General features: G+C 50.4%; 1 protein-coding gene across 1 annotated transcript in view; it reads right to left on the minus strand.

The window, feature by feature from the left end:
- The window catches only part of Cand2 (cullin associated and neddylation dissociated 2 (putative)), a 28,617-nt gene extending 15,506 nt beyond the window's left edge, over window positions 1–13,111 (minus strand). The window contains exons 1-7 of the mRNA XM_028753508.1: window positions 12,995–13,111; window positions 7,293–7,436; window positions 6,512–6,666; window positions 5,034–5,157; window positions 2,547–2,812; window positions 846–951; window positions 562–701 (exon numbers count right to left, since the gene is read on the minus strand). Of these exons, the coding sequence (XP_028609341.1) occupies window positions 562–701; window positions 846–951; window positions 2,547–2,812; window positions 5,034–5,157; window positions 6,512–6,666; window positions 7,293–7,436; window positions 12,995–13,062 (1,003 nt within the window). The 5' untranslated portion in view covers window positions 13,063–13,111. The remainder of the gene's footprint in view (window positions 1–561; window positions 702–845; window positions 952–2,546; window positions 2,813–5,033; window positions 5,158–6,511; window positions 6,667–7,292; window positions 7,437–12,994) is intronic.
- Window positions 13,112–13,724: the final 613 nt, after the last annotated feature.

A 13,724-nucleotide genomic window follows, 5' to 3' on the forward strand; every position in this document is an offset into this window, starting at 1 on the left:
CTCCCTCTAGCTTTGGTGCCGGGCTAAAAGCATTATCTTGAAAACCATTTATAAAAACGGTAGCTTAAAGGTAGAAAGTCTGTCCGAGCTCACCCAAGTCCTAGGTAGGTCACGTCTGGGTGTTTCCTTGGTTCCGTGTCTGAAATATGAGTATGATCCCCCTAGTTTTTAGGGCTACTAGGAGGAATATGAGGGAAGAGCTTAGAATATCAGTGGATATTCAGGAAGTGATGATTAAAGTTGTCCCTTGGGACCCGTGGGAGCCTGGATGCCGGCATCTGAGGGTACTCACATATACCCTACACACCCCACTAAATATTTATAACACCTGATACAACATAAACATCCTAACCAGCTGGCACATCACTGTCTATGTGTTGAGTACAGACTAACTTTTTTCCCAGGTATTTTTGATCTGAACTGTTTAACGGGGCAGGCAGGAGGACAACTGCATTGCCTCCCTTACAGCTAAAGAAGAGCAGCATCCAGCCAGGCAGGCCTGCTGTAGCCTCTGCTTTGTTCACTGTGCCCTGCTTTCCCTAAAAGAGGCTGTCTACCTACCTTGCTCACTGAATTCACTGTCCTCGGTCTCCATCTGCTCTTCATCGTCACTATCGTGGTCGTAGTTGGGGTCATGCTTCATGTACTGCAGGCAGAGGCTGGTCACATTGGGTACATGAGGGTCCATCTCCTTGGGGCACCTGAGGGACAAGGAGGGGAGGCCTCACTGGAACTCATTGTGGAAGAGCAGGGGAGGGCCCCAAACATGTCAAGAGCTGTCTCCTCATCCCTGCCCACCTCCCATGGAGCTCCCCTGCTGTTGTCTGGGCAACTGCCGCACTTACTTTCTTAGGAAGGCCTCGAAGGCCTGGAGGCAGGACTCTCTCAGCTCATCGTCATCCAGGTTGCAGAACTCCTCCACCATGGGCACCAGGCGGTCCAGGTGGGCCCCTGCAGAGCCAAAGAGTCACTGAAGTAGCCAACCTTCCCTCAGACACCAGCTTGAAGCCTCAGCCCAACCCTGCCTTTGTAGGGCAGATTTAGAAGCTTTGGAGGCAAGCTGACTGAGGTCTAACCTGGTTGCTACATGTTATGGGGCTGTGGGCACTTGCACAGACTTCCCGACTCTGTCTACTGATCATCATGGTGTAGAAACCAATGAACAACAGGCAGAGCTGAGGTCTGGTCCCTGCAGATCAGGCATATGTGGTTGAGGCAGAGTCAGGGCTGTGCTTCATTGCTACACTAGGGTGTGGGCTGCAGAAGGGAGAGCAAGAGGGGCCTCTGCCTGGTACCCACCCACAACCTTGTGATAACTGCCAGCCATCAAATTATTTTCATTGTTACTTCATAACTGTAATTTTGCTAGATATGTATCATAATGTAAATATTTGTTTTTCAGTGATCTTAGGTGGCCCCTGTAAAAGAGTCATTTGACCCCCGATGGGGTCTTAACCCACAGGCTTTAAGGATCCACTAGCCCTCTTCCAGCCATACCCTCCCGACTATGTAAGAAGGAACATGCTAAGCTGGTAATCCTTAAACATCCCTTCTAAATGTATTTTATTATTTATGTGTGTGTGCATATGTTGTCTGCAGAGACCAAAAGAGAGTGTTAGGTTTGTTGGAACTGAAATTACAGGCATTTGTTGACAGTCTGATACTGGTGTTGGAGCCATCTCTCCAGCCCTAGACAGTCCTTTATAAACTTTTTTGGGTCCTTGGGACCTTGGTTTCCTGCCCAACCAAACCTGGGTTCTAGGCTAAGTCTCTTCAGCCTACTTCCCAGAGCCATGCTCTGAGGGCAGCCAAGGAGAAGCTGCAGTCCACAGGCTCACCAGGACTTAGGAGAGCTGACTTATGCTACCTCCACTCACACTGTCTTGTTCTAATTAGCAACGCCTGCCTAAGGTGGCTGTGGCTAACAGCATACCTGACGAAGTCTGAGGTGGTGATCTGAGGCGAGGCAGAGATGGAAATGGGAGGACGGTGGGACTACTGAGTGGGTTTTTTTTTTTTTTTTTAAATTTTATGTCCATTGGTGTTTTGCCTGCATGTATGTATGTCTGTGTGAGGGTGTCAGATCCCCTGGAACTGGAGTTACAGACAGCTGTGAGCTGCCATGTGGTTGCTGGAAATTGAACCTGGGTCCTCTGGAAGAACAGCCAGTGCTCCCAACCACTGAGTCATCTCTGGAGACTCACGATGAGTGTTCTGACTGCGATGTGAGCTCACAACTGTATGCTGGTGTACGCTTTGAATAGTGTGGCTTCTGTAGACCTGTAATTCTTAATAAAAGCTGAGAAATTCCAAACCTGGCTCACAAGTTAAGGGGTTCCTGTCCAAGCAGAAGGCTGGAACACATTCTGAATAAGGGTTCGATATCATGACTTGCAAGGACTATCCCTAAGCCTCCAGCCCACAGAAGTCAGCCCCAGAAGACCACACAAGAGGCATAAGACTCAGAAAAGGGAAGCCAGTTTCTGCTCCTGCTAGGAGCACATTCCCTATCCATACTGAACAGCACTTTAGCCCTGCCCCCTCACCCAGGCGATGGCCTGCCTGACGGCCCACGCTGCCCAAGCACTGGATCAGGGTTCGAATGGCTGCAGGGCTGGCAGGTGCCCGTGGCCCAGGGAGCCGGTCCACCAGGTGGTCAGCAAGCTCTACGAAGAGGTCGGTGCTGCAGGTGGCTGCCAGATGACCAAGTGCGACAACGGTGCGCTTGCGCACAGCCAGGCGCGGGCTGCTCAGCTGGGGCAACAGGCAGTGCAGCAGGCTTGCATGGAAGGTGCCCAATGGGGCACCTAGCCTGGGGACAGGATGGGAGGCAATGTCAGGCCAGGCACCGCACTCAGGCTGTTAGGATCCGCATCCCCATCCTCTCTGTATCTCTTACTCATAATATTCAAAGACCCTTGGAAAGTGACAAGGTCCCTCTCCAACTATGGGGAGTGACTTAACTGCTTATTATAGGACAGCCAGTGGAACGAGACTCCTTTCTGAAAGCTTTGAAGTCAACAGTGTAAGTCCATGACCTGAGCCCAGGTGTCCAATCTCTCAGCCCAGGGAGGAGTGCAGTGGGCATAGGGGCTCCAGTGAGGATGTTTCAAACTCTTGGGAGCCCGAGATTTGCCTCTATACCCATCCCTGCAAGTCTATCCTCCTTACTGAAATAAAACCTAACAGACTTGATCACTCCTCTGCTTAATCCTGCCATGGCTCCCGGTATCCTCTGGATAAGCTGAGCTCTGAACTCAAGACAAGCAGTAGCCCTCACATAGTCTCTCCACAGGCGGAACCTGGCTCTCAGTGGTCCCAGCTCCTTCCCCACAGTCAAACAGCTCTGGATGACTTTAACCCCAGTGTCCCAAGGCCATTCATTCTCTTCCTGCTCTGCTGCCTTCCATGACCTCACTCTCCTGTGTCCAGCCCAGGTTACTCTGATGCAGCCTTTACCTACTTCTTCATCTATGCTGTCACAGGTTCTATGCTGGAAGTCAAGCCAAAAGGACAGAGTCTGGCCCTTGAAGCTCATGATTGAGGGGTCCCTCCCAAGCACCACAAACTCAACATGCCCAAATGGAACACATCACTTCCTACTGTACCCCTCTGCTCCTGGAGCACCCTGACCCCAATCCTCTCATCTCCTGGCTCCTAAAACAGACTTGTAGGGTCATCCTCTAGTCTCACCACTACAGATCCTGAGGAGTCTACCTCTTTGGACAACCCTTGGAAGCCAAGCCAGGCTTAGGGGCACAGGTCTATAATCTCACCTGCTAGGAAGGCTGAGGCAGAAGGATTACAGATTTAAGGCCAGTCTGGGTTACAGAGTGAGTTCAAGGCCTGTCTGAGCATCTCTGAACTCCCAAGTGGTAGAGTTCTTCCCTAGCAGGAGTGAAACCTTGGGTCCAATCCTACCACAAATATAAAAACAAAGACTCTCCTATCGAGCCCTGCTTGGCCAGACTACAGAAGGAAAGAATACAGGAAGACAGGTTGTGTCCTGAGGCTCCTGCCCAGCCCTCCAGCCTCACTGCTGCAGACCAGCAGTGAGAGGTTCAAGTCTGATAGGACCCAGAGCAGAGACTGCTTAGGTCATGATCACATGCTGCTGACACTGTATAGGTCCCAGACTAACCCCTGTATGATGCATACATATTCATCAATAGGCCCCTCTTCCCCTGAAGGTCACTCCTTCCTCCAAATACAAGAATCCTTCCCCACCCCTGCCATCCTGGATCAGAGATGGCCTGATTACAGGTACCAATTAAGGACAATTATCACCCACATGCCATGGAACCTCTCAATTCCTCTGAAACCTTTAAGGGACCCTACTCTGCCATAGAGGCCTAAACTCTACTTAGAGCCCACCATGTTGGGTCTCACTCCCCCCACACCCCAAGATAGGGTTTCTCTGTGTAACAGCCCTGTCTGCCCTAGAACTTTTTTCGTAGACAAGGCTGGCCTTGAACTCATAGAGATCTGCCTGCCTTTGCCTCCAGAGTACTGGGACTAAAGTTGTGCACCACACCTGGCCCTTCTAACCTTCTAATCAAAAGGACAATCTGCATCAGTGTCCCCTTGAACCCCAAACCTGAAGCCTTTCACAAACCTCTCCTGCCTCTGCCCTCTGTGATGCTCTTAGATCTGCTCAGGGCCCATGAAGACTCAGCTCCAATAAGATGCTCTTGTCCAGTAACTGGGCTGGGGCCTTTCAAGCTAGGGCCCTGTAATCTACTACTATATTTAGTTGGCCACCTGCCTATGAATTCCTCCCAGGGAACAATGCAGACCAATATGCTAGCACCAAACCTTTCCTGCCACCAGAACAAATGCACAAGTCACCAGAGGTTTACTATGTGACCTTGGAGCTAATGACTTCCCAGAGCCTGTTCCAAAGTGTGACACTGCTGTTTTCTTTGCAAGGCCGCTGGGTGACTAAGGAGTCCTAAACACAGGACCTGGCATGTGGGCCACTCATCTCAATCTTGCCTGTCCCCATCTTTCTTGCCTAAAGTGGCCTCGCTCACCTGCTCAGCATGTCAGAGAGGATGTCCAGGGCTTCCAGCTGCACAGCCACATCTTCCTGCTGGGCGATGGCACTGGTGAGCTGGCCTGTGATCTTGCGGCACACATTGATAGCCAGCCCTGAGCCTACACAGGGTACAAGTGGAAGGGTAAGGTCCTGGGTTGGGCCGGGTGGTGGTGGTGCATATCTTTAATCCCAGCACTTGGGAGGCAGAGGCAGGCGGATTTCTGAGTTCGAGGCCAGCTGGGTCTACAGAGTGAGTTCCAGGACAGCCTGGGCTATAAGAGAAACCCTGTCTCTGCCGGGCAGTGGTGGCGCACGCCTTTAATCCCAGCACTTGGGAGGCAGAGGCAGGCGGATTTCTGAGTTCGAGGCCAGCCTGGTCTACAGAGTGAGTTCCAGGACAGCCAGGGCTATACAGAGAAACCCTGTCTCGAAAAACCAAAAAAAAAAAAAAAAAAGAGAGAAACCCTGTCTCAAAAAAAAAAAAAAAAGAAAGAAAAGAAAAGGTCCTGGGTTGGGAAGGCAGCTCCCAACTCTGGCCTGCTTGTGCTTCTGAACTCATATCCCCCAGATGTCTGTGGTTTAGGAAAGCCTGGGCTTCAGTGGTCCAAGGTTACCCAAGTCTTAAGAAACAACTATAGGGATCATCTCTAAGGAAGGTGACAAACCAATGGCTGGGCTGCTGGCTGTCTCATACACCAGGAAGGGAGACAAGTTAAACAGTTCTTTTCCCAGTCTCTTGCTACTAGTAATGGCCACGTAGCCCAGCTCTTGCCAATGTGACAGAATCCATTGGAAAATGTGTCTTTTCTTACAAAGGGGAGAGAACATGGAGGAAGACTGTGAGTCTGTCACACTGAGTTACAGAACAGCTAAAAGAATGGGCGGGGTAGCTGCGCCTAGCACATCTAAGCCCCTGCATTGGTCTCCAGCACTACCACCAGGAAAAAGGAGAGAAAGAAGAGGAGGAAGAAAGGGAGGAGAGGTGGAGGAGAAGATCCGCAGCAGCAGTCATTCCTCCAGAGAGATCATAGCAGGTCTTTAAGCTGCCATGACTTGGAGCTCTTTCCTTGTGGCTGGAAGCATTCCTGACAAACAGGCAGCCATAAATTTAAACTGATCTGTGTCTGAATTTTTTACTACTGAGGGACCCAAGGAGGACTTTTTACTTCTCTGAGCCCTCTCTCTTTTGAAATTTGAGACATTCTTTCACTATTTAGCCCTGGCTGTCCTGGATCTATGTAGATCAGGCTAGCCTCAAACTCACACTGATCCACCACCTCTGCCTCCAGAATGCTAGGATTAAAGGCATGCCACTACTTACTAGAGACACTTAATATAGGCATAAGCACTGGGTGAGGAGAAATGGAGACACACAGAAAGCACACAGTGAAGACAGGTGTGGGCTTCCCAGAGAGGAGTCACCTGGGCTCAGTATCAGAGACAAGATAGAAGAGCAGCGCCAGGCCTGGGTACCTGTGGCAGCGGGAGGCAGCTCTGAAAGCACGGTCTTCAGGCCAATGCCAGCGATGTCCCGGAGCTGCTCCTTGTCTGACCGCATGTTGGCACAGAGAGTGTCCACAATGTTCTCCACTTGGTACTCCTTCACCTTGCCCACCAGGGGACCCAGGCTAAGACACACGGAGGAAGGGAAAAAAGTCCAAAAACTTGCAGGCATGCCTTAAGCCAGGCTGCCTGCTTCGTTCCTCTCAATCTTGCGGAGACACACATACTGAGGAAAGACCAGCTCGACAGGAAACCCTTTCTTACTAGGAAAGTGGTTCATCCCCAAGCCTGTGATTTGCATCTTATCCTGGGGTCCCACAGTGCCTCAAAGCAAAGGTCCTCACATCTGAGCCGGTGTCGCATCCCCTAGAGGATTACTAAACAGTTGCTGAGCCACCTCGAGGGTCTAGGTGGGGCCTTCCAGTGCATGTCTAACTGGTTTCCACTTTCTGATGCTGGCCATCAACCTGAGATCTGCAGCCTCACTTCTCAAAGCCTGGTCCAGATCACTACCTGGGGACCTCAGGGCTACAGAACTCCCTCCTATCTCCTCTTCCCTATTTCCCTTCCCATTTCCTGGATCACCTCCCACAGAACTTAGATTTGAACTCTTGGCATAGGGTCAACCTCTGAGGAATGCTGGCTAAGCCACCATCTGACCCTACTACGGGCCCAAGAACTGTTGGATGAGTCTCACAGGCTGTATCCTAGGGGCAATGACCCTCCCCCGAGTCACCCCCACTCAACTCACCACTTGACAGCCAGGTTCTGCACTTCCCCACTCCTGTCCTCCAGGAGCCGCAGGAGTGTCCTCACCACCTTTCGCTCACTGTCCTCATCTAGCTGGATGGAGTCTTTCTGCAACTCTGACATCAGGTCACTGGTAGCCATGAACCTGGTGTAGGGGCAGGGGAAAAAGAGGGCTGTCCAGCAGCTTCAGGGCCCTGATAATTTGGCTCCTATCTCAGAGTTCCCCAGAAGTAAACCTCAGTGCAAGGGTTCAAAGGCAGATGGGTAATCAGGACTGTGGGCAGGGCTGAGCCACCTCAGCTAGACCAGCTGCCACCAGATGAGAGATTGAAACAGGAGGACTGGCTAAATCCTTATTTAACCTTCCTAGTGCTGTAACCCTTTAATATAATAAGTTCCTCATGTTGTGGTGACCCCCAACCATAAAACTATTTCATTGCTACTTCATAACTGTAATGCTGCCGCTGTTATTAATCATAATGTAAATATCTGATATGCAAGGTATCTGATAGTGACCCCCAAAGGAATCATGACCCACGTTGAGAACCACTGGGCTAAAAGCTCATGATCTGGGGACTGAGGGCTCCTGCCACTGCCACTTAAAAACTGGAACTCATGAGAGTCACTTGCTCTCCCTAATCCTTGGTTTATCTGTTTGAAAAATAGGAACGAGGGGCCAGAGGTGGCTCAGTGTTTAAGAGCACTCGCCAGCCAGGCAGTGGTGGTACATACCTTTAATCCCAGCACTTGGGAGGCAGAAGCAGGCAGATCTCCAGGTTCGAGGCCAGCTTGAATTATACATTGAGTTCCAGGACAGCCAGGGCTACACAGAGAAACCCTGTCTCAAAAGCCAAAAGCAAAACCAAACAAACTGACAAACAAAAACCACGAACACATAATGCTCTTGCAAAGAACCCGGGTTTGGTGCCCAGCACTGGCACCAGGTGACTCACAACCACCTGTAACTCTAGTTCCAGGGTCCTGACCTTCTCTTCTGGCCTCCAGGAACACTGGATGTATGGTATAAACACAACTACACAGAAAATAAAAATAAATAAATCTTTCTAAAACATCTTTTTAAATTGAGGAGAAATGTGAATAAGACTTGGGCTCTGATTATAGGGTTGTAGGGTCCACAGTGCGCACGCACGCACGCACACACACACACACACACACACACACACACACACACAGAGTAACTGTCGTGCGTCCTTCACACCTCACAGTAACAGGTGGCTTGTGAACACCTGCCTATGAGATAGACAGAGTCAGGTGTGGAGCAGAAGTACCTCTAGATGCAGAGACACACCTTGTTCAGACAGCTGCCCTTAGCAAGTATCTGAATCTGTGCCCCTCATCCCAGGGGCTTGTTCATCACTGCTAGGCCCAGCCCAGCTTCTCAGACCACAGGTAGAGGCTTTGATCTAAGAACACATATTTCCAAGTTCTTAGGTCATGTTCAGAGACACAAACCTGGTTATTTATTTGTTTGGGATTTTGTTTGTTTTGTTTTTTGAAACAGGTTTCACTATGTAGCCCTGGCTGGCCTGGAACTCACTCTGTAAGCCAGGCTAGACTCAAACTCATAGAAATCCCCTTGCCTCTGCCTCCCAAGGGCTAGAATTAAAAGTCACAGGCCACTATGCCTGGCTGGTCATGAACAGTTTAAAAAACATGCATATTTTGGAGACCAGAGCTAACAGTTGACCAATACTCTCCTAGCTCTAGGACCAGGCTTCACCCACCCCAGGCAGGTGAGCCCTTGAGGCCTTCTAAAAAAGGCCTGCTGCTGTTCTGAGCATCTGGCTTACACTGGGAGTTCAAGTCAGAAGGTGACAGAGAATGGGAGTGAAGGGGCCTCAGGAGACACCATGCTTGCTAAAATGAAGAGGGCAGAGCAGAGGACTGCTGCTGGCTGCCTCAGCTGTGTGAGACTTACAAATGTGTTCTCCCCAGGGTAAATCACTCATCAATATCTGAATACCATTAAAGTGTCCTTCTGACTCCGGGAAACAGAAGATCTAACAATGACTGGGTCTCTACCTAGTGCACTAACTGCAGAAGACTTCCCCAGTGCACCTATCCCCACAGGCCACCATGCTTGCTAGCTCCTGAGTGGAAAATGAGCCAGAGCAGGGGAGATGCTATAAAGAGGAATCCAGAGAAAGCCTGTTTCCTATCCCAGCCTCCTAGGGAAAAAAATCTGTCACCACTAGAGTGGGGTCCCAACCCTCACATTGCCAGCCCAGGTCTGCTGTTTGGTATCATGGCAGCCCACAGAACCAGGATAGACTCTGTCCATTTCACCATTTCTTTTTCTTTTCTTCTTTCTTTCTTTTCTTTTTGTTTTTTTGAGACGGGTTTCTCTGTGTAGCCCTGGCTGTCTTGGAACTCACTCTGTAGACCAGGCTGGCCTCGAACTCAGAAATCCGCCTGCCTCTGCCTCCCAAGTGCTGGGATTAAAGGCGTGCGCCACCACCGCCCGGCTCATATCACCATTTCTTAATTTTAACAGCTGGATCAACCTGAAGCTGTGGAGAAAAGGCAGGAAGCTGAGCTGAAGGAGAAGAGGGTACTGTCACTATCCATCTACCGCCTAGGCGCTTTAAGGCAAAGGTTGTTTGCTTCTGGACCTTTCTGAACTTCTACTGCATGGGGCCCCAGTGGGCCTGACAAACTCCTATTCACTCACTGTCTCAGTTAAGGTTTTTGTTGCTATGATAAAGACCATGACCAAAGCAACACAGAGAGAAAGGGGTTTATTTCAGCTTACAACTCCACATCACAGTCCATCACTGACAGCCTGGAAGCAGGAACTGGGACAGAGCCCATGGAGGTTTAAAAGCCTGTGCCACTACGCCTGGAGAAGCCATAGAGGAACTTACTGACTTATACCCATGACTCTTGCAACTTGCTTTCTTATATACCCCAGGACCATCTGCCCAGGGTTGGCATCACTCACAACGGGCTGCTCCCTTCCCAATCAATCACTACTGTAAAAAAAAAAATGTACCACAGTCTATCTCTAGGCCTATGGAGGGATTTTCTCAATTCCGGCTCCCTCTCCTCAGGTAACTTTAGCTTGTGTGTCAACCTGACGAAAAACCAACTAGCATACCCGGTCAAGAGTTTGACGTCACTTCTCTCCTGTGCAGCAATGAATATATGAGAGTACTTCATCAGACTTTGACTCACATACACACACACACACAGACACATAATACTCCCCACATATACACACGTATAAGACCCCACACACACCATGCACATACAGACACACACACACACCTATATGAATACATATACTTCCACACATGCCCACACAAACATACATACATAAATATACACACAAACATCTTGCATACACATAAACACATGTGCATGCACACATACCCTTGCTCAACAGGTTCACAGCTGACACTCACTCCAAGCTCAGCAAGGAACAGGTCTGACAAGGGAGCAGGCTGAGGGCAGGGGAGCTTCTGCTCCACAGACCTTAGAGCAGTGGTGTGGCTAGAGACCCCTGGGGGGTGTCACATACCAGATATCCTGCACCAAATATTCACATTAGGACTCCTAACAGTAGCAAAATTACAGTTATGAAGTAGCAACCAAATAATTTTATGGTTGGGAGTCACCACAACATGAGGAACTGGATTAAAGGTGTGCAGTGTTAGGAAGGTTGAGAATCACTGGCTTGGAGCCAAACAGCCTCGTGGAAACCAGAACCCAGAAATCAACATTCACAAATAAACTTCAGCATATCAAACACCTCAGGTCTGCAGACACCACTCTCAGAGATAATACTTTGATAAGCTAGAGCTCCAAATCAGAGGGAGGCTTAAGTAAACATACTTGTCTCGCCTTATCACTGAGGTAAAATTTGGCCAGCTGCCTCCTTAACCCAGACTCTTGGTTTTTCCATGAATAAAATGGAAATTTTCTTTGCCCCTCTTCCACATAGGTCAATCTGAGATAAGTAGGCTTAGAGAGGTTGCGAAGCACTGGGGACAGCCAGTGGGAGGTAGGTCACCTGAATTCTCAAACAGCATTGTGTCACTGAAAAAGATTTGGAAATCCCCTCCAGATCTCTCAAATTCTTGGTTTTCCCTGTCAGAGTCTGATCCCCAAATAAAACTGAGAAAGAAGGCTTGCTGTCCCTTGCCTGGAACTCCGGTCAGCCATTCCCCTCGGGGAACCATAAGCCATGGTCTCCTGTCATCTGAGAGGCAGCACCATGGGACACTGGGACACATGGTGCCTGGACAGCTGGTCGGGGTGGGGGTAGGGGACTCAGGCTCCTGGTATTCAGACTTTTAAAAATAGATACCATTCTCATATGCTCAGGGTGGTTTTAGGTGTCCTGAGGCTGCTGGCAAGGACAGATTTAAAGGACTTCTCAGGCCCTCAATGATAGGGCCAACTCCCTGATAGGCCCAAGAGTCATTCCCTCAGCTCTGGCAGGCCATGTGACTTTGAGTAAGCCAAAGCCCCCTCCAGACTTCTGGAGAACAGGAAGAGCCTGGGCCCAAAGAACACTCTACTAGCACCTACCCTGTTTCCCTGCACAGAGTCAGGGCAACCATTCACAAAGCACTTGCCTGTTACCTAGAGCACAAACAATAGCTAGGGTCCGGAGGGGACCGAGTACTTTAGCCATCACTTACAGATCCAGTCAGTGATGGCTGCCAAGATCTGAAGGCAGGGCAAAGGATTCAAAGCCCTACTACCACCATGGGGCTTGGGGCTGCAGAGAGATTTCTGAGGAATGTATTTACAGGACACAGTAAGGGTCAGACCACACAAACAGGCTTCTGGCTCCTCCTGACTGGCTAGATTGAAACCCCAGTAACACCTCCATCTCTGCTTGGTCCTACCTGTAGCATTGTACCCAGGCCCTTCATGTCCCTGAATCTCAGTTTCCCTGTTTGTAAAAGGAGGGATAACTAATGTGACAGAAGACTCAGAGTGGGTGCAGTGTTCTGTCAACTTGAGGGTACAGAACTGGGCCAACCCTTTTTTGTCACTGAACCTCAGTTTCCCCTGCAAGATGAGGGGCTGCACCAGATATCCCCATCCTTCTTAGCAGCTCTGTTCCTGTTTCTGTGGTGCTTGGAGAGAAGGGTAGGAGAAAGAAAATTAGGGAAAGGTAGCCCTCACCCCAACTTTTACTTCCTGCTCTAAATCATGCTTAACCTAAGATCTTGGGAGAGGAGGGGAATGAGGGGGATGGGATGGTAATGAGGGGTCGGGGAGAAGAGGAACGGAATGAAGAGAAAGAGATGAAAGAAAGTTATGGTTAGGAGACCCGGCAGGGGTACAGGGTGCGGGGGATGGGGTAACCTAGAGACCGGGCAGAAGAGTGGGTCTCGGAAGATAGCCTTGGATGGAGGTTGTGCAGGGAAGGGGCCTGTTTCAGTGAGGGTCAGAAAAGTACTGCAATGGGTTTCAAGGAGAGAGCGATGGGGGTTTCACTGGAGGGCCTGGGGGGCGCCCGGTGTGGGGGACTTGAGAGTCCAGCACAGCAAAGGCGGGAAGAGGCTGGGGGCGGGGCTGTTTCAACCGGGCAGCAGGCCCAGCCAGGCCCAGGCGAAGAGGCCGGGGGCTCCCACAGGGGTCTGCAGGGGGGGCAGGGGAGCCGGGGGGGCGGCCGGGACAGGCTGAGACTCCTGAAAACGAGTCCCGAGCCGCCGCAGGGCGCACCTGAAATCTTTGTCGCTGGATGTCATCTTCTCCAGCAGGCTGGAGATGTAGAAGGCACCGGTACTCATGCTGGCTGCGCCGCGGGTTGCGGGTCGAATCGAATATGGCGGAGCGGCCTCCCCTCCCCTCAACCACGCCCCTCCCCATCGGCCACGCCCCTTCGCTCTCCCACACCCCTCCTGTCCGGAGAAGGACTGAAGTCAAGGGCCTGGCCCCCTCTCCTGGAGAGCTCTGCTCAGCATGGGCTTGCACACTCCAGAGACTCCCCACAGAGCGAGCACTGACCACACTTTCTCCTGGTTGTGCCTTCAGGACCCCTTGACCTTGCTCAATGGCACTCATGCAAGCATGGACATGGGATAGTAGTCCAGATTCTACCAGGTTCCACACAGCCGTTGAACCTGAGATGAATTAAGGATTGACCTCAGGTTCCTAAAGTCGAGGGTAATAGCCCTTCCCTAAAGTTGATCACAGTTTTTCCCGGTTAGGAGTGTGTGTGTGTGTGTGTGTGTGTGTGTGTGTGTGTGTGTGTGTGTAGATCTTAGGAGGATTCTTTAAACTGAATAGAAGTGTGGCTTCAAATCTCTGCTACCTGTCTTGGTGGCCTTGGGAGAGTCACACAACCTCTATTGGCTATTTTTAGTTACTCAATGGATAAAAGAAACGTATATCTTTTTTTTGCTTTGTGTTTTGTTTTGTTTTGTTTTTGAGACAGGGCTTCTCTGTAAAG

This window comes from Grammomys surdaster, unplaced genomic scaffold (assembly GCF_004785775.1).
Source record: "Grammomys surdaster isolate TR1022 unplaced genomic scaffold, NIH_TR_1.0 125950, whole genome shotgun sequence".
In the NCBI taxonomy this organism is placed as follows: Eukaryota; Metazoa; Chordata; class Mammalia; order Rodentia; family Muridae; genus Grammomys; species Grammomys surdaster.